The sequence below is a fragment of the Ostrea edulis genome, chromosome 6, assembly GCF_947568905.1.
Source record: "Ostrea edulis chromosome 6, xbOstEdul1.1, whole genome shotgun sequence".
Lineage (NCBI taxonomy): Eukaryota > Metazoa > Mollusca > Bivalvia > Ostreida > Ostreidae > Ostrea > Ostrea edulis.
This window is the reverse complement of record NC_079169.1, coordinates 25167946-25187780: the sequence shown is the minus strand read 5'-3', so window position 1 is coordinate 25187780 and position 19835 is coordinate 25167946. Positions and strand designations below refer to the sequence as shown.

At 36.3% G+C, this 19835-nt stretch overlaps 1 protein-coding gene across 1 annotated transcript; it reads right to left on the bottom strand.

Moving 5' to 3' along the window:
- Positions 1 to 745: 745 nt before the first annotated feature.
- Positions 746 to 18019, bottom strand: LOC125683380 (uncharacterized). Its single transcript, XM_048924516.2, has 11 exons — positions 17864 to 18019; positions 15084 to 15363; positions 14443 to 14553; positions 13060 to 13108; positions 12806 to 12963; positions 12481 to 12558; positions 7334 to 7408; positions 7101 to 7160; positions 5117 to 5191; positions 4888 to 4947; positions 746 to 2042 (listed from the first exon to the last, which is right to left on the bottom strand). Exons 2-11 carry the CDS (start codon positions 15286 to 15288, stop codon positions 1678 to 1680), a joined length of 1236 nt encoding a protein of 411 aa, XP_048780473.1. The 5' UTR covers positions 15289 to 15363; positions 17864 to 18019; the 3' UTR covers positions 746 to 1677.
- Between the last annotated feature and the right edge of the window lie 1816 nt (positions 18020 to 19835).

The following is a 19835-nucleotide window of genomic DNA, read 5'->3' as shown; positions in this document are numbered from 1 at the left end:
CCAGTTTGCCGGAAAGACCCGAACAGTTGATTTGAACAAACATAGATCTATATACTCTATGCCAGGAAACTTTTGCTTAAAATTTCAATTTTGCTAACCAAGTGGCTCTTAAGGATTTGTATTTTTAAAAATCCGGTATGTCCGCATGCTAAACTTCGATCATCTATTATCATACTACCCTACTATCGGGGGCCCTGATGTATAAGTGAAGATAACGAACAGGGATCAATCTCATAACTTCTATAAAGAAAACAAAATTAAGAGTAGGACAAACACAGACACCTGGATATACCAGAGGTGGAATAAGGTGCCAAAGAGGATTAAGCATCCCCTGTTGATCGGTCACACCCACCGTTAGTAATCCGTAGTCAAAATCAGGGTGTCAAGAATGGTATGAAACATGGCAAACAGCATGTTACCCAAACTGACTGTAGCTAACGTGTGTTCTGGGCACATCGCAGTCATTTAACGGAAATTTTATTATTTCGTCTACATTATTATTTTTCTTTCAGACCACCTATTCTTCCTGTGGTTATCAGGGAGCTAAATGTAACAGTGTGGTTACTTTCACGAATTTCATTGGATGCACTGCCATTGGGATGACCACGTGATAACTGGTTTGACAGTGAGGTGCATGTATCAATCCCTCGTGAAAGGGTTTTTTCCCGGGGTGTCCTAAGAAAATTTAGTTTGAATTTAAATATTCCTAATCAACGTGTTGTAAACAATAAAAAAGAGTCATATACATATGTACATATAAAACATTAATTTCATTTAATTTGTAAATATGATTACATCAAGAATGTACAACAAACACGAAAAACATACATTCAATAAAATCAATACCTTTTAAAAATGAAGACATATGACACAATATCTAGAGTTGCACCTCGCTGCCTATAGAAAGAGAGCATATATATAGAATACATGTATATTTCCACAGATGTTTCATACAATGCGTTTCACTTCCATATATCTTGTTGATATTTCTCATCATTAACAGTGCCATATTTGTGCATATTGAAACAGTATCAAATCTTTTAAGATTAATTCATTGTCGTGTGAGCTGGATTTACCCATGTGAAAAACTCTCCGAGAAATCTTTAGATATCCAAATTCAAAAAATAATTTGAAACTCTTCTTTTGAAAATAAAAGTTTTCGTATATTACCAGCAATACATATACCGCGGTAGCTCTATCCCGCGGGGGAGAGCGGAAAATACGGGATCCGCGCTGGCCGTACTGTATGTAAAAATATGTAAAATGTGGTTTCAAAAGATCATAAAAGGCATCTTACAAATGGTTGATATCTTAAAAAAAAAAAAAAAAGAGAAAGAAAGAAAAGAAATTAATGAAGTATGATAAACTCGAACACAATAGAGAAATCGTCAATGTTTGGTCATATAAATAACCAATTACAAATATCGTCATGCATAGATAAATAACGTAAAATTGGTTTATATCCTATCGGGGTAGCGTTACATGTATGGCACAATGCAACTAAACGGAGTAGAATGTAGGACGTTGAACGGTGTAAATTACCGCTGAAGGTGTGAGATACTTCGGGAGGGAATAGAAAACAAGAACATCGACACTGTAGATTACCACCGGTTATGTAGAATACAACTGGACGGAGCAGAATCAGTCACATAAAATCACCCGGAATCGCTTTAATCTTCAGTATCGTATCTTACAGCAAGGAAGGTCTCTCAATTCCTGTATTCTTTGATCTTTATGCCAAATTGATAAGGGTAAAATGATGACAAATTTTGTACCCTTTTCTATGACCGCCTGTAAAACTTCGATAAGTGTTCCCTTTACTTCATCAACACAGTGTTCTTGATCTATATCTACCCAATTTCGGAAAAAATACATCAACCTCGATTTGTTCGTCTCCCACATTTTGAAATCATTTTCTATGACGATCTTCTCTCCCATTAACCCTGATGCCTCTTCAATTTTCGTTTCACTTACACTTGTGTGTGAAAGAAGAAGGCATATTCTTATATCCGTATACAGCCCTTCTAGTCTGTTAGCGTAATCTGAAAATAAAAAAAAACAATCTTGTAAATATTAACATTCTTCACGCAGGTTTTAGATTTGGTAATATCAAATGTTTTAGATAAAATTATGTTTATTTCAGTTTATGAAAAGTTAATAAAAGTTCAATCACGCATACGTTTGCAAGTTGTAGCATGTAAAGACTATTGTGTGTAGTAAGGGACAATGTTTACATGCTTTATTTCTAATATGTTGTTCGGTGTGACCGTTGAGACGAGCGAAGCCCATTAACATCTTGCAACACGACTTTTATCCGCCTCTTCATTTAACGCGGGAAATATAACGCGCTTGGTGTAAACAGTTACAAATTGTGACGTCATATTAGCTGCAATGTTTTTTCTTCTCTCAAACCAAGCAAAAACAAAACGTTTGAAGCTATGAGAAAGCTTGTCTGGAATTTTTAAAAAACGTTAATTGTACTTTCTAAACAATCTAATTATTTTAATGACGGGATTGTCAATGAAGTATACCGCAGTGACTGCGACATTTTTCCGGAGGCATTATGGGTAGTCCCCATCATTTTTCAGCTGATGAAGAGCAAACCACGTGACTCAATTGCGTAATCGTTGGAGCGACCTCGTCGCGTCGCTTCACGACACGAGCTTCGCTCACTATAAAAATCATTTATCATTTGTAAGCATAAGAAATCAAAGTGAATCCGCTGATCTTAAAAATTTAATCAGAAAATGGCCTGGTAATTGTTAACAAGAGGCCCATGGGCCACATCGCTCACCTGAGTCACCTTGGCCCATATCTGAAGACTTTCCATATATATTTGCATGTAAAACTTTAGTCCCTATTATGGCCCCAACTACCCCTGGAGGCCACGATTTTTGCAAACTTGAATCTACACTACGTCAGAAAGCTTTCATGTAAATGTCAACTTCCTTGGCCCAATGGTTTTTGAGAAGATTTTTAAAGATTTTCCCTATATTTGTATGTAAAACTTTGACTCCCCCCCCCCCCACTTGTGGCCCCGGCATCCTACTCCTGGGGGCCATGGTTTGAACAAACATGAATCTGCACCATGTCAGAAAGTTTTCTTGTAAATATCAGCTTTTCTGACTCAGTGGTTATTGATAAAAAGATTTTAACTACAATGTATAAATTTATATGTAAAACTTTGATCCCCTTGTGGCCCCATCCTATCCCTGGGGGGCATGATTTGAATAAACTTAAATCTGCATTATGTCAGGAAGCTTTCATGTAAATATCAGCTTTTCTGGCTTAGTGGTTCTTGAGAAGAAGATTTTTAAAGTTTTCCCCTATATATTTGTATGTAAAACTTTGATCCCCCCTTGTGACCCCATCCTACCCCCGGGGCCATGATTTGAACAAACTTGAATCTTCACCATGTCGGAAAGTTTTCATGTAAAAATCAGCTTTTCTGGCTTAGTGGTTCTTGAGAAGATTTTTCCTATTTGTATGTAAAACTTTGATCTTCTACTGTGGCCCCATCCTAACCCCGGGGCCCATGATTTGAACAAACTTAAATCTGCATAATGTCAGGAAGCTTTCATGTAAATATCAGCTTTTCTGGCTTAGTGGTTCTTGAGAAGAAGATTTTTTAATTTTTCCCTATATATTTGTATGTAAAACTTTGATCCCCCTTGTGGCCCCACCCTACCTCCGGGGGCCATGATTTAAACAAACTTGAATTTGCACTATGTCAGAAAGTTTTCATGTAAATATCAGCTTTTCTGGCTCAGTGGTTCTTGAGAAGAAGATTTTAAAAGATTTTTCCTATATATTTGTATGTAAAACTTTGATCCCCTATTATGGCCCCATCCAACCCCAGGGCCAATGAATTGAACAAACTTGAATCTGCACTATGTCAGAAAGTTTTCATGTAAATCTCAGCTTTTCTGGCTCAGTGGTTCTTGAGAAGATTTTTAAATGACCCCACCCTATTTTTGTGATTATCTCCCCTTTGAAAGGGACATGGCCCTTCATTTGAACAAACTCCAAAGCCCTTCATCCAAAGATGCTTTTGGCCAAGTTTGGTTGAAATTGGCCCAGTGGTTCTGAAGGAGAAGATAAAATTGTGAAAAGTTTACAACAACGACAACAACGACGACAGACAACGGACAAATTTTGATCAGAAAAGCTCACTTCAGCCTTCGGCTCAGGTGAGCTAATAATAAAGACCTCAATACTAAACATGCTGGGAATCAGTAAGACCTGGCTAAGCCAAAGAGTGTAGCATAGAACAAAAACAATAATATTTCATGAAAACTTCACACAAAACCTGAAATATTTAATTTTAAAAAGAACAAATATGGTCGTCCGGGTACAAATCTTCAACACAAACTTAATTGTGCTGGTCAGATACTTTAAAAAATAGCTTTCCTAAAGCTATACACTACTGCTTATCAACAAACATAGGAAATCTTATCAGGAAGTTTGTGAGTTCTAATCTCTGAAGTTGGAAACCAGAGCAATGTATATGGAACATGCATGATGCTGATTGGCCACCATATTCTCTAACTTAACATGGTACCCATAATGATTAGATTAATATGGTACACTTTTTATAACTTTTTAAAAATATATAATAGATAGAAAAGCAATTGAAGACAAATGAGATCCATTGGTAGTTATTATCGCTTGGCATGTCCTCTAAAATCCCAAAAACTTGAATCAAGACCTGTTGTCTGTATTCAAAGAGAGAAAATTTTCTTATCTTAACTCAAACCATACGCGGAAATAGCCATTTTATCTTAAATACTGAAAGTGTTAAAATCTGGTTCTACAAAATTTTGATCAAACTGAGAATATCGGGATTCTCTGTCTACCTTATAATGCAAATAAAAACGAAAACCTTACCCCTGAGCTGTCCATCAAGTTTCATAGAATTGTCATAACGTTCGTTTTTGGGAGAGTCGTCTAGAAAAGAAGTAGATAACACATAAATCAAGGGGCTTTGGGAGACGATCTTAAAAACCATCAACATAAAGGAATTTCAGCAGTCTAATTCTATTCTAATGTTCCATGTCAATTCTTTAATATATTTGCATGTTCATAGATACAGGTATGGCTAGTTATCGAGCATTACCTCGCATCACAGATGTCTCGGATAAAGGTAGATTTTCTTCAGCTACATTATTAATTCTTTGCGTTGTGGGCGAATCTGAAAGTGGAGAAGAAAGACGATTCAATATATAAAGTCTCAGTTAGAAGTAGATTGACATCATCTACACTCTTCATTCTTTTCTCAGTGAGTGAATCTAAAACTGGAGAAGAATTGACAATACAACATTGGGGAACGTTATATATATATATCCCATGGGCCACATCGCTCACCTGAGTCACCTTTGCCAATATCTGAAGAATTTCCATATATATTTGCATGTAAAACCTTAGTCCGTATTGTGGGCCCAACCTATTCCCGGAGGACAAGATTTTTAAAAACTTGAATCTGCACTATGTCGGAAAGCTTTCATGTAAATGTCAACTTCTTTGGCCCAATGGTTCTTGAGAAGAAGATTTTTAAAGATTTCCCCTCTATATTTGTATGTAAAGCTTTCATCCCCTATTGTGACCCCAACCTACCACCAGTGGCCATACTTTGAACAAACTTGAATCTGCACTATGTCAGGAAGCTGTCATGTAAATCTCAGCTCTTCTAGGTCATTGGTTCTTGAGAATAAGATTTTTAAAGATTCTTCCTATATATTTCTATGTAAAATTTTAATCCCCTATTGTGGCCCCAACCTAACCCTGGGGGACATGATTTGAACAAACTTGAATTAGCACTGTGTCAGAAAGCTTTCATGTAAATCTCAGCTCTTCTGGCTCATTCGTTCTTGAGAAGAATATTTTTAAAGATTTTCCCTATATATTTGTATTCAAAATTTTGATCCCCCCTTGTGGCCCCATCCTAACCCCGGGGGACATGATTTGAACAAACGTGAATCTGCATTATCTCAGAAAGCTTTCCAGTAAATCTCAGCTTTTCAGGCTCAGTGGTTCTTGAGGATAAGATTTTTAAAGATTTTCCCTATACATGTATATTTGTATTCAAAACTTTGATCCCCCTTGTGACTCCATCCCACACCCGGGGACAATGATTTGAACAAACTTAAATCTGCACTATATTAGGAAACTTTCATGTAAATTTCAGCTTTTCTGGCCCAGTGGTTTTTGAGGAAAAGATTTTTAAATGACCCCACCCTATTTTTGCATTTTTGTGATTATCTCCCTTTTGAAAAGGACATGGCTCTTCATTTGAACAAACGTGAAAGCCCTTCACCCAAGGATGCTTTTTGCCAAGTTTCGTTGAAATTGGCCTTGGAGTGATTCTGGAGAAGGAGGTTGAAAATGTAAAAAGTTTACAGACGGATAGACAACGAACAGGCGATCAGAAAATCTCACTTGAACTTTCAGCTCAGGTGAGCTAAAACAATCTTTCGTGAAAACTTCACACAAAACCTGAAATATTTAATTTTAAAAAGAACAAAGATGATTGTCCGGGTACAAATCTTCAACACAAACTTGATTGTGCTGGTCAGATACTTTAGAAAATAGCTTTCCTAAAGCTATACACTACTGGTTATCAACAAACATAGGAAATCTTATCAGGAAGTTTGCGAGTTCTAATCTCTGAAGTTGGAAACCAGAGCAATGTATATGGAACATGCATGATGCTGATTGGCCACCATATTCTCTAACTTAACATGGTACCCATAATGATTAGATTAATATGGTACACTTTTTATAACTTTTTAAAAATATATAATAGATAGAAAAGCAATTGAAGACAAATGAGATCTATCGGTGGTTATTATCGCTTGGTATGTCCTCTAAAATCCCAAAAACTTGAATCAAGACCTGTTGTCTGTATTCAAAGAGAGAAAATTTTCTTATCTTGACTCAAACCATACGCGGAAACAGCCATTTTATCTTAAATACTGAAAGTGCCGGTCAAACGTCATGTTTATGATGTTAAAATCTGGTTCTACAAAATTTTGATCAAACTGAGAATATCGGGATTCTCTGTCTACCTTGTAACATAATGCAAATAAAAACGAAAACCTTACCCCTGAGCTGTCCATCAAGTTTCATAGAATTGTCATAACGTTCGTTTTTGGGAGAGTCGTCTAGAAAAGAAGTAGATAACACATAAATCAAGGGGCTTTGGGAGACGATCTTAAAAACCATCAACATAAAGGAATTTCAGCAGTCTAATTCTATTCTAATGTTCCATGTCAATTCTTTAATTAATATATTTGCATGTTCATAGATACAGGTATGGCTAGTTATCGAGCATTACCTCGCATCACAGATGTTTCAGATAAAGGTAGATTAACTTCAGCTACATTATCAATTCTTTGCGTTGTGGGCGAATCTGAAAGTGGAGAAGAAAGACGATTCAATATATTATAAAGTCTCAGTTAGAAGTAGATTGACATCATCTACACTCTTCATTCTTTTCTCAGTGAGTGAATCTAAAAGTGGAGAAGATTGGAGAACGTTATATATATACATGTATATATATCCAAATTGTGTTTTTAAAAAAAATCACAGTGTCCGGTATAAAATATTAAAAGAAATAGAATAAACAGTACACAAAGTTAAAAATTTAACGCAAGCGCTTTCATTTTATAATCCTCAGGCGTTACATTTTAAAATAGTTTTGAAATGGTTTGACGTCATAAAGGCGTCCTAACATTTCACGTGCATAACGACGTCATAAACGAATGAAGGGAAAAGGATTTTACGTTAAGCATATTATGACGTCATAGATAATAACAGTAAACATATTTTACAGTAAGCTATTGAGAGCCGGTTTTAAAGTCTTAATAAAGTGTCTTTCTTTTTCTCGTCGGGAAATAGTATTTTCTGTATACAGTTTATAAAACGGAAATACACTGAATTGTCCGTGGCCACACACATCTATATGTTCACTAACTTTAATTTTTCTGTATTCGGGTGCTGAAATGTGTTGTTTATGAACTCGTATACGAGTTCGCAGAGTAGTTCCAGTTTCACCGATATAATGTTTTCCACAGCCAGCACATGTTATAACATAAATTAAATTTTTGGTGGAGCACGTCATATCTGAATTAACCGTAAATTCCTTGTTAAATTCGAACGAATTTCCTTCCCTTAAGTATGGGCACGTTCCGCATCGCCGATCGTCACATTTGGTAACGGTGAAATTTTTTTTGTTGGACTTCTCCTGAAAATTAGATTTACATAACAGTCTCCTAAGATTTTTCGGTTGTCTCTTGCTGTTGATAAAAGTATATTTCTTCATAATTTTCCCCATTTTTTCATCTGTTTTTAGTAGGTCGTTGAGTTGCCGAACGATAGGTGTAACATTAGAGTTCCTTGGGTTGTATGTTGTAACAAACGGTAAAATGTGTGAATTTGTTGTGGGATTGATTTTGGATTTATTGATAAGATTTTCTCTATTGAGTTCTCTGGCTTTCTTGATTCCGTCGTTTATAAGTTTGATTGGATAATTCTGTTTTTGTAAATAACTATTTAATTCCCCTAAACGTTGTTCTCTGGTAGGTTCTTCGCTAACGATGGTACATATTCTTCTGGCGAGGTTGTAAGGTATGGCACGTTTTGTGTGTCTTGGATGCGAGGACGAAAAGTGTAAATACTGGTGAGTGTCCGTGTGTTTGTAAAAAATATCTGTAATTATTTTATCCTCCTTTTTGATAACAGAAACATCCAGGAATGGTATACAAGATGTACTGTAATCCATTGTGAATTTTAAATTGATATCCAATTCGTTTAGAATGTTCTTAAATTTATTCAAATCCGTAATGTATATTATATATATTATTATTACTACTACTACTACTACTACTACTACTACAGTAACTTGATCCGAAGAGTCGGATCATGTCGAGCTGACAGGCGCGGATCATCAGATCACACGAGACGCGAAGTGTCGAGTTTGATCTGATGATTCGCGCCTGTCAGCGAGACGTGATCCAACTCTTCGGATCAAGTTACTGTAGTAATGATGAATTTATTATATACCCCCTATATGCATTTTAAATCCACATTTATATGATACTAAATGTAATCCAAATTATCAAAAATACAGACATACAGGGAAATTATGTTTTGTGTATGCAGTTTTGTTTGTGACGCGGCCAATATTTTAAGCATAAAAACGTTGCGTTGATGCATTGTGACGTCATTGTGACGTTATCAGTTTCAGAGGATACTGATACTTAATCAGAAAACTACAGGGTGATGATCCGGAAAACCGGAACACACGCTGTGAAATCCACAATATCAAAGAACGATACATTGATGGGTATATAATATATATATATATATATATATATATATATATATATATATATATTTATTATATACCCATCAATGTATCGCTCATTGATACTGTGGATTTGACAGTGTGTGATCCGGTTTTCCGGATCACCACACTGTGGTTTTCTGATTCCGTATCAGTATCCTCTGAAACTGATGCCGTCACAATGACGTCACAATGCATCAACGCAACGTTATTTGTGGAAAATATTGAACGCGTCACAAACGAAACTGCGTACACAAAACATAATTTCATAGTATGTCTGTGTTTTTGATAGTTTGGATTACATTTATTATCTTAGAAATGTGGATTTAAAATGCAGAAGGGGGTATATAATAAATTTATCATTACCACAGTAACTTGATCCGAAGAGTTGGATCACGTCTCGTTGACAGGCGCGGATCATCAGATCAAACTCGACGCTTCGCGTCTCGTGTGATCTGATGACCCGCGCCTGTCAACTCGACGTGATCCGACTCTTCGGATCAAGTTACTGTAGTAATAATATATATATATATATATATATATATATATATATATTATTTCCAATCAAGGGCCCTCAAGGGGCAGCATGAAAATACATACAAATAATGTACATATACATATACAAGTAAAGAAAGAAGTGATTACATAACACATAGTTATATACAAATAGTGTCATATATTGTTCAAAATAAATTTTCCAGTTATAAGCTGTATTCCCCCTTATACTTTTTAATTAAAAGTAGTTTACATGTTCTAAATTTATAAATCATTGTCATTTTGTAATTTTTGAGGTCAATTGATGACAAGTGGCCCACATGACGTATTGATCACCAGCTTATTAGTTATAAGTATCACTAGTCCCAAGGGCTATGGAATCTAGAAAAAATTCCTGTTTTCAGGTGTTTTGAATACAAAAATTCAACAAAAGTACATGTACAAGTTGTAAGAACACTTCATTCTTTTAAATGTCCTCGAAGGTGCCTGAAGTGATGAAAGGTTTTACATGATATATGTCACATTAAGATAATATGACTACACGAAAGGTGAAGATAACGAACAGTGATCACATCCTTTTCTGCATTTCCTAAAGTTAGCTTTTATACCATATTAACAAACTTCAAGAAAATAATTCAAATGTTAAAGAAAACATTATCGCTGTAATAATTTTAGCTCCACCCCGTGGTCATAAATATTAATTTTGATAAAGGACTACCTACTCCTTCTTAATACCTAATTAGTTTCAATTTAGTATCAATAACATTGAAAAGGGTATTATCTAAATGTTCCACACATATACACTTTATATACCAAGTTTGGCCCCTTCCTGGAGTCAGAACCTTTACCCAGGAATCATGAAACTTACAATTTTGGTGAAGGTCTTTTTGAAAAGCATTCAAATGGTAGTTATCACGAAGAAGTTAAAAATGTTCTATTGTTCACACATTTAATAACTAACCACTTTGGTCCCATCCCCGATATCAAATTCCCTATCCCTGTGATCATCAACTTTACAATTTTGGTAAAGAACTACCTGCTCTTTCTAAATATCCATTTAGTTTTAATTTAGTATTAATAGCAGTAAAGAAGATGTTATCTAAATGTTTTACACAAACATTATGTATCAAGTTTGGTCCCGCCCTGGGGTTAGAATCTCTATCCCGGGAATCATGAAATTTACAAATGGTAGTAGTCTTCCTGCTCTACATCACTATGTTTTTATTTATTCCTAGACATGTGCGGTTGTAGAGAAGATTTTTGAAATTTTGTCAATTTTTGGCAGTTTTTAACCCGCTCCTCAGGCCCCAGGGGTGCACGAGTCCCGAAATTCACAATTTATGTCCCCCTTGTTCCAATGATTAATACCATATTTGAAAAGAATTGGAATGGTAGTTATCAAGAAGTTAAAAATGTTCAATTGTTAACACACGACGGACGACAACCAATTAATAATTATTACCAACTAATAAAGCTATATGGGAAATACAATATTCACACTGGCAGAACCCTAAAGTTTGGTCATTTTTGTTATACAGATACATAAATGCTTGTTCTGCGTATGATAAGCTTTTAAATCAAGGCAGACTACTGACAAGCAAGTTAATGTTAAAGGAGTTCCAACAGTCTCGTTTGAATTAAGCATTTCGCAAATTCTATGGTCGTTATAACGATCTAGTTCGTCAATACAACCTATCATTGGGTCAAATGCTGTCTGCTTTTCATACCGATTGTTAGGCCGTTCTTGACACACTGATTTTGACTACAGATTACTCCGTTTACCTGATCAAAGACATAGGGCTCATGGCGCGTGTGATCGGTCGACGGGGTTTGCTTACTCCTCCTAGGCCCCTGATCCACCTCTAGTATATCTAGGGGTCGGCTGTACTTGCCCAAATCTTAATTTTGAATTCCTTATAGGAGTAATGAGATTGATCATTGTTCGTTATCTTCACCTTTTCATACAGCGCAAGTCATTAGAAACACGACTTTTTAATATTATGACTAAAAATTAGAAAAAGAAAAAAAAAGACGTTGAAACTGGCCATCAAATATTTTACGGTATACATGGGGGGCACGTGAGTGCATTCATGTGACATCTTCTAACAACATATATATCGTTATTCTCCATCTAAACTTTTCTCCCTGATCTTTAATCAGATATAGGTCTGTATTCACCATACGAAATCTAGCGTAGTTTTATTTTTCTGTCGACTATACCAAATACTTCAGAGCCCATAACGTCCCCACCGGGACTAGGGAGGTCCATGTTCAAATAATACAGATCTAGCTATGGACCTCGCATGTGCTCTACCTACACGACCTATGGATCTCGCACGTGCTCTGCACGACAGGAACGACGGCTTTTCTACAAACGAAATCCACAAAGAACAAGAGTCTATAAACATTGTACTCATCTTTTAACCAAAGTGCTTGTGGAGACAAGACGAACTTTAAAAAAATCCTTAAAATTAGTGTAGACCCGCACGGTATTCCGTATAATGTTAAATGGGCGCGGGGCCCATATACACGCCTCATATCAACGAGGCATTGATTTCAGAAGTATACATGTATTACCGAAATAGATTCGCTCGTTCAAAGTTGTATGTTTTTTTTTGTTTTGATCACTACATAACAGTTACCTAACATCTTGTCAGCTTCATTTTGTTGGGTGTCGATATCTCTCTCAAATCTGTTTCCTGTTTCCTCACCGGGCGAATCTGAAAGATAAAGAATGGCGGTTAAATCTTTCAACGTGTTATTTATAACACATAGCTTAATATCAGCAGTATAGTGTTCCATTCTAAAATTGCTTTGATTACTTAATGCAAATGAAATTCCTCTGAAAGCATGGGAACCCCCCACCCCCCACCAAAATGTATTTAAACAGTGAATAAAATATTTACTACATAAAATCACAGAAAACATTTATTAATGTTTAACGATAAATGAATTTATGAAACGAACCTGTTCTGTGCTTTCTTCTCCAACATACTACTCCAGCAATAGCAGCCAGGATAAGCAGTACACCGACAATAATAACGGGAACGACAATGACGGTAGCGCCATCTGGATCCTGTGCTTCAGTAGAGGTATCGGGGAACATGCTGTCCAGAGAAACACTCCTTTGTGATACAGAAATTATTACATGTAATTAGTTGATATATTGTACCATTTTTCTGAATGTTTTTGATACACGTAGAGTAGAAGGCAGAACTCACATGGCAGGTCCTGAAGTTGTAGATGAAGCTTCGAAGAAACACCCGGGATCTGTTATATAGATAGTTCAGCTAAGTATTTAAGAGTTTGGACCATTACTTCAATAAATCTAATCAACAGATAAAAGGCACGTTAACATTTTCATCACATTGATATCAAAACGTAGCTGTAGAACTGTAGCTCTCTGAAAAAAACATTATGACGAACAGAGAGCCACAGACCCAACCCTTATAAAAACCTTCGATTTACGGCGCACAAAAAGCTGCGCATGGTTGAGGCCTGATATCGTAATTTTTGTGTTGTTATCTCATAAATTTGATATCAAAAAATTCTTAACATATTTTCCTAATATAGCTGTGTCCAAACATACCTTCAAATATTCATTAAAGCCCCATACGACCCGAAAACTTACAGCTTCAAATGATTTCGTTTGTTGACGTAGCCATGTTAGGTATCCGGTCAATTCGAACCCTGTTGCTATTGGTGTCTATTCATAAAAATCGTTATAAGTCATGTATTCACTCTTCATTTATCATCAACACGAATAATTAACATAAATTAAAAAATATAGTTTTTCTAAAGGTAAAATAAGCTCTTGATTAATGAAATTGCTACAAAACCCCATTATGGTCCTTAACACTCGTGAGGCAGGGATGGAGGTCGGACCAGACTAATGAAAGCCGCATTGCTGTGAGTTTAGCTATTTGAATAATTATTATTTAAAGGAACTGGGATGATATATTATTTAAAACATTTAGCTAAAATATTTGTGGGGATATTAGTTCACATCTAGACGTTATTGTACAAGTATGGAAATAAACCGGGATTCGAATTGACTGGCTATCTAACATGGCTACGTCAACGAACGAAATCATCAAAAGCGTGAGTGTTCAGGTTGTATGGTGCTTTAAGGGATATTTGAAGGTATGTTTTGACACAACTATAGTAGGACAATATGTTAAGAATTTTTTGATATCACATTTATGAGACAACAACACAAGAATACTACGATATCAGGCCTCAACCGTGCGCAGCTTTTTGTGCGCCGTAAATCGAGGGTTTTTATAAGGGTGGATCTGTAGCTCTCTGTTTCGTCACAATATTTTTTCAGAGAGCTACAGATCTGCAGCTAATCAAAACGAGGCTCCGCAGTTGAACTGATAAACATTATAACAGTCTCACTTAGATAAGCTTCTAACGTACTAAAATGAACCATGCGATAAATCTACAAATGTTAGTCAAACTTGGCGAATACCTGTTAAAATCTGAAATAAATTCAACTGCAATCAAATAACTAAATTACTCAAAGGGTATGTGCAGATTTGTGTTTGTAATAATTCAACATCTTCACTTTCACTTGTATGTTACCGGTGAGCTATACGTACAGACGTAGATGGCGTTTGACCAGAATGTCGCAGTCGGGCAGTTGTCCACATCAGACTTACAGGTGTATACGTCAATCCGCTGGGCTTCAGCGTTGAACTCGGGACACATGTCTAAAGATAGAATGACAGACGTAATTTTATGTTTGAAATTAGAAATTCCCCAAATATTCCCTTTCGTTTACGTATTTACACAAACCTGACTGTATCCAGACTCGCTGTGAACACTGATAGGTGATCTGAGTGTTAGTATTCACAACCTGACTGTATCCAGACTCGCTGTAAACACTACTAAGTGATTTGTCTGTTAGTATTCACACAAACCTGACTGTATCCAGACTCGCTGTAGACACTACTAAGTGATTTGTCTGTTAGTATTCACACAAACCTGGCTGTATCCAGACTCGCTGTAAACACTACTAAGTGATTTGTCTGTTAGTATTCACACAAACCTGACTGTATCCAGACTCGCTGTAAACACTACTAAGTGATTTGTCTGTTAGTATTCACACAAACCTGGCTGTATCCAGACTCGCTGTAGACACTGCTGGGTGATCTGAGTGTTAGTATTCACACAAACCTGGCTGTATCCAGACTCTCAATAGACACTGCTGGGTGATCTGAGTGTTAGTATTCACACAAACCTGGCTGTATCCAGACTCGCTGTAAACACTGCTGAGTGATCTGGCCGTTTTCGTCTCTGATGCAGTGGTAGTAATTTGGAGGCTGACATTGTAACGCCATGGATGCTGTATTCCAGGTCTCCACAGTGAGAGGACATTTCTTCAGTGCTTCTGCTATCATACAATGCCACAGACAAAGTCCGATTATTCCCTCCACATGTCGCATAATTTTCTTTCCTGTAGGTTAAACTCTGAGTAGGTCCGAACTTTTCTGCTATCAAGATCCAACCCATTAAAGTTTCTGTTGAAAAATGTACAACAGCAACAATTTGGAGCGCATTAGATACACATATTAACACAAATCACTCTGTAGGGACAGACAGTTTACAGGGAGATAAGCGTTATTTAATTCATTCTTTCTCGTTTAGAGTTGATCATGATGCACTAATTAGTTTTATTTCAATCATTTGTAAGCAAAGAATTGCTTTGACGCAAGAATTTTTACAATCAAGAATTTTAAAGATTTTCTCCCATATAGTTTTATGACTGTAAAAAAGGAGACGGGTCATTCTTAAATCGCTTGAAGGATTTTGATGAAACTTGATAGATATTATGTGCAAAAGGTCCCCTACAAGTAATGCCGTTTTCTGTCCGAATCCGTCAAAATGTAGCACCACCAGGTAAAAAGTAGGTTCCTGTGGGTACTCTAATTCTGTTCTATCTATAAAAATTGTCAATTTGCTCGAAAACGAGTTCGGGTACATATGGGTTTCACTGGTTTAGTATATATAGTAATATCATAGCTCTGTTTGTAAAAAAAAAAAAAAAAAAAAAAAAAGAAGTTATGTTACTGTTTTAGATGATTTGAATATGAATGCACGGGGAGTATACATTGTTGCCATAGTAACCGTCATTAAAATCTCAAAATTTGGCGTTTACATTAATATACTATCAGATTCACTATTTTGTGAAAGCCTCTCCAAATACCTTTGAATTAATGCTTAAATCTAAAGTATCCTTGAAAATGAATATCTTTATAATTTGTTTTCTTTAAATCTTATTCGTCATAGAAGAAAATAAAGTTACCAAACCGACGCTTTTGGAAAAAAAAAAAAATATTAAAAAAATCGATTCAAAAACAGAAATGGCTGGGTTGCTTTAAAATATGTTATCCACCATATAGACAGCAGTTCATGGATCCAGATGAAATGAAAATAAACTGATGTATTTGTAGTAGAGAATCAATTACGTAAATGCTTTTACATATTGAAAAAAATGACCTAATAAATGTACAATTAATTGTTCAACAATAACACCCCCTAAAAGAAGCACTTTTAAAATGTCACATTATTTGATTTGAACATATTTCATTGTCTAGATGTTATAACAAAAGAACTGAGCACAAGTTCTTAAAACTTAGAACGCCCTCTCCTATACACATATATATCTTCAATGTTTTCATAACAGTTATAATGTACAATGTCTGAAAGCTGTAAGAGGAACTCGTTACACAAAGTACATGTAGATTTTTTGAAGAATGTCCGATCACTTCCAAAAGGATACATGCTCATCTTCAATGCTTCGATAACAGCTGTTCAAAGTCTGAAGGACGTTAAATAAATGATGTACGAGGAGTTAATTACAAAAATAGGTACCATCTATTTAAGACCTGCTTAAAAATGATAAAGTTCAAATACACGTCTAGAGGTAGAGCGTTCGCCTCACATGCGGAAGGTCGGGGTTCGAATCTCGGCTGCGACAGACGCAAGTCGTGATGTCCAGTTCCATCGCCACACGCTCGGCATCAGGTGTGAATGTCACAGGTCCTGGGAGATGACCTTAAAACGGATGTCCCGTGTCGCAGTAGGTGTGGCACGCTAAAGAACCCTCACTGCTCAATCAATGGCCGTAAGCGCCGAGCATAGGCTTAAATTGTTCAGCCCTTCACCGGTATTGGTGATGTCTCCATATGAGTGAAAAATTCTCGAGAGAGACGTTAAACAATATACAGGCAATCAATCAATCAACATCACGTAAATTTTTCGAAAAATTTACGTGTAGTTGAACTTGTCATTTTTAAGCATGTCTTGAATTTTGTGTAATCAACTCCTCTTACACCTCTAACTTGACACACCTCAAACTTTGTACAGTTGTTATGGACACATTGAAGATGTGCATTTGTCTTTTCTTTTAAGTGAACAGGCAATTTTCGTAAAATGTCTTACCACTTTCACAAACTTTTATACACATGCATATCTACAATGTGTCCATAACAATTGTACAAAGTTTGAGGAATGTCAAGTTAGAGGTATGAGAGGAGTTGGTGTTTTTTTTACACTAACTAAATACTCTATTACAGGGACGCCCACACACCTGCCCGCCCGCACACCCAATCTCTACCCAGAGTTGTCATAAGTGAGTGTAAGGAACGATAACTCTGGGTAGAGATTGCCGCACACCCGCCAGTCATTCGCCATACTATAAGCCGGATGCACGTTGTGCACCCGGCCAAAATCAGAACATGAGAAAATAGACTAAAAATAGACATAATTAGTAAACCAATGAAATGGACAAATTTTGACATTTTGCCTTGAGTAGTTGGAAGATATGTTCCTCTATCTCTAAAAAGTTTCATTCTATGTGAAATTCACACTAAATGATTGGAATGCGTTAGAAATGCGACAATTGATGCCATACTGCATGACACGACATGTTATTGTCTAGTCGTGTAGACTGTTTAGAGTCGCACTTGATTAACATTATATACTTTTTTTAGATAGAAACACAGCGTAGATTCTTACCTCAAGTGTCAGAAGTCTGGTTGTTCATTATTTATCAAAACATGACCTGAAACTACTAAAACATGACCTGAAACTACTTTCGGTTTCCGTTTAAACTGTTTAAAGATCTGTTGAAAAATACATGGCGTACTTAGGAATAAACATTTTAAAGGTATTGATCATCGATTCTTAGTCATCTGCTAAAACTCGGAACGGAAAACGGAATGGAAAACGGAACGGAAAATGTTGTATGCATTAATATAATGACGAGATCAGCATGAACAATCAGGGGAATCAGACATTACAGAGAGACTCGGGTTCCTCCGTATCTTATATTTCATAAGTTAAACCTAATTAATGCGTATGTATTTTATAATCATTATAAATTGTTAGGAAAATGATAATCAAACGCTTGTGGATACCACCCACTTTTCTTTCAAAGTTTAAAATGATATTTCTAGATAGTATGGAAAACTTTGTTTAAAAAATACAATCATTTAGATCCGCATACACACGGATTGAAGTCTGCAATCTTTTATGTAAATTAAATGTTTCACAAGATGTAAGGATATGTACGGAAGCCGATAGGTACCACGGTATAGAATTAATATTAATTTAACTGGCGGCCGCTACTTAATTTATATGGCGACTGCCACTTATAATTTAACTGGCGGTCGCCATATGAATTAACTGGCGGTCATCATATAAATTTGGTGGCGGTTACCAGTTAGATTAAGTGGCTGGCGCCACAAAAATGAACTTATATGGCGGTCACCAGTTATTCAACTCCCTCTCTCTCTCTCTCTCTCTCTCTCTCTCTCTCTCTCTCAAAATGAAAGGGGTGCAATCCTTGTAATATCTCTCTCCAATACTTAGTAATATGTATAATAATATGTCGACATATTTGCACACGAGCAAATCTTTATGTGTAATTATGTGTTATTAATATACCAACGTATCAGGTGCGTAGAACCAGGGGCCTGACCCTCCACTTTTTTGACAACGTTCATTTTTGTTATTTTCATATGCAAACTAAGTTATTTTCACATGTGAAATAAGATTAATTGGCGGGTTGGCCCCCACCCCACTCTTTTGGTGGTAGTAATGAATGGTAAAATGTAGCAATGAATGAACTGATGAATTGAAGGATGAACGGAGCCCCCTCCCTCCCTCCAATTTAGGAGTATGGAGTTTGGGCAAAAGAGACATTTTTTAGGTTCCTTCTTTGCTTATCAACAAGACAATATTTCCCCCGACTGTCCCTATGCTTTGAAAAACGATGCTTCGTGTTTGAGTACTATTCTAAATCTTTCCAAAATAATCACTCAGCAATATGAATTAAATTGTTTTTGCAATTGGTACCCACCATGCATAAATTTAGTGGCGTCCGCCAGATAAATTAAGTGGCGTTCGCAAGATAAGCTAAGTGGCGGCAGCCAGATAAATTAAGTGGCGACCGCCAGATAAAATAACTGACTGCCGCCAATTAATTTGTATAGCGGCCGCCAGATGATAAATGACGGCCGCCAGTTAAGTGAATATTAATTCTATACCCTGGCACTTATCGGCTTCCGTAGATATGAAACAGGATTTTCCACGCAGAAATAATAAAAACAGAAGCCATAACGTGTTATTTTCATCTAATAATTTATCAATAATCTTAATATTCTCAAGCACCTGCATGTATAGCCCCAATGAATGGATTACATTAAGAAAGTTCTGCACTGTATTTGTTGTCTGCCGATATGCAGCTTCATGTTTTGTATGATTCGTCATGCGTATGCTACATTTAAAGAATTTTAAGTCAACTTGAAATAATTTATATATGTTGATTGTGCAATGTTTACGGTCATAAGATTGGATCCGTCCGTGTAGATTGTTCATAGCAAGATAGCACAAGAGCGGATTCAAGAATGTGCCTGTGAAGTTGCAAGAATTACTGCTCTTACAGGATGGGCATCTCGTGAACGCCGTATGTTAGGAGCACGCTTGG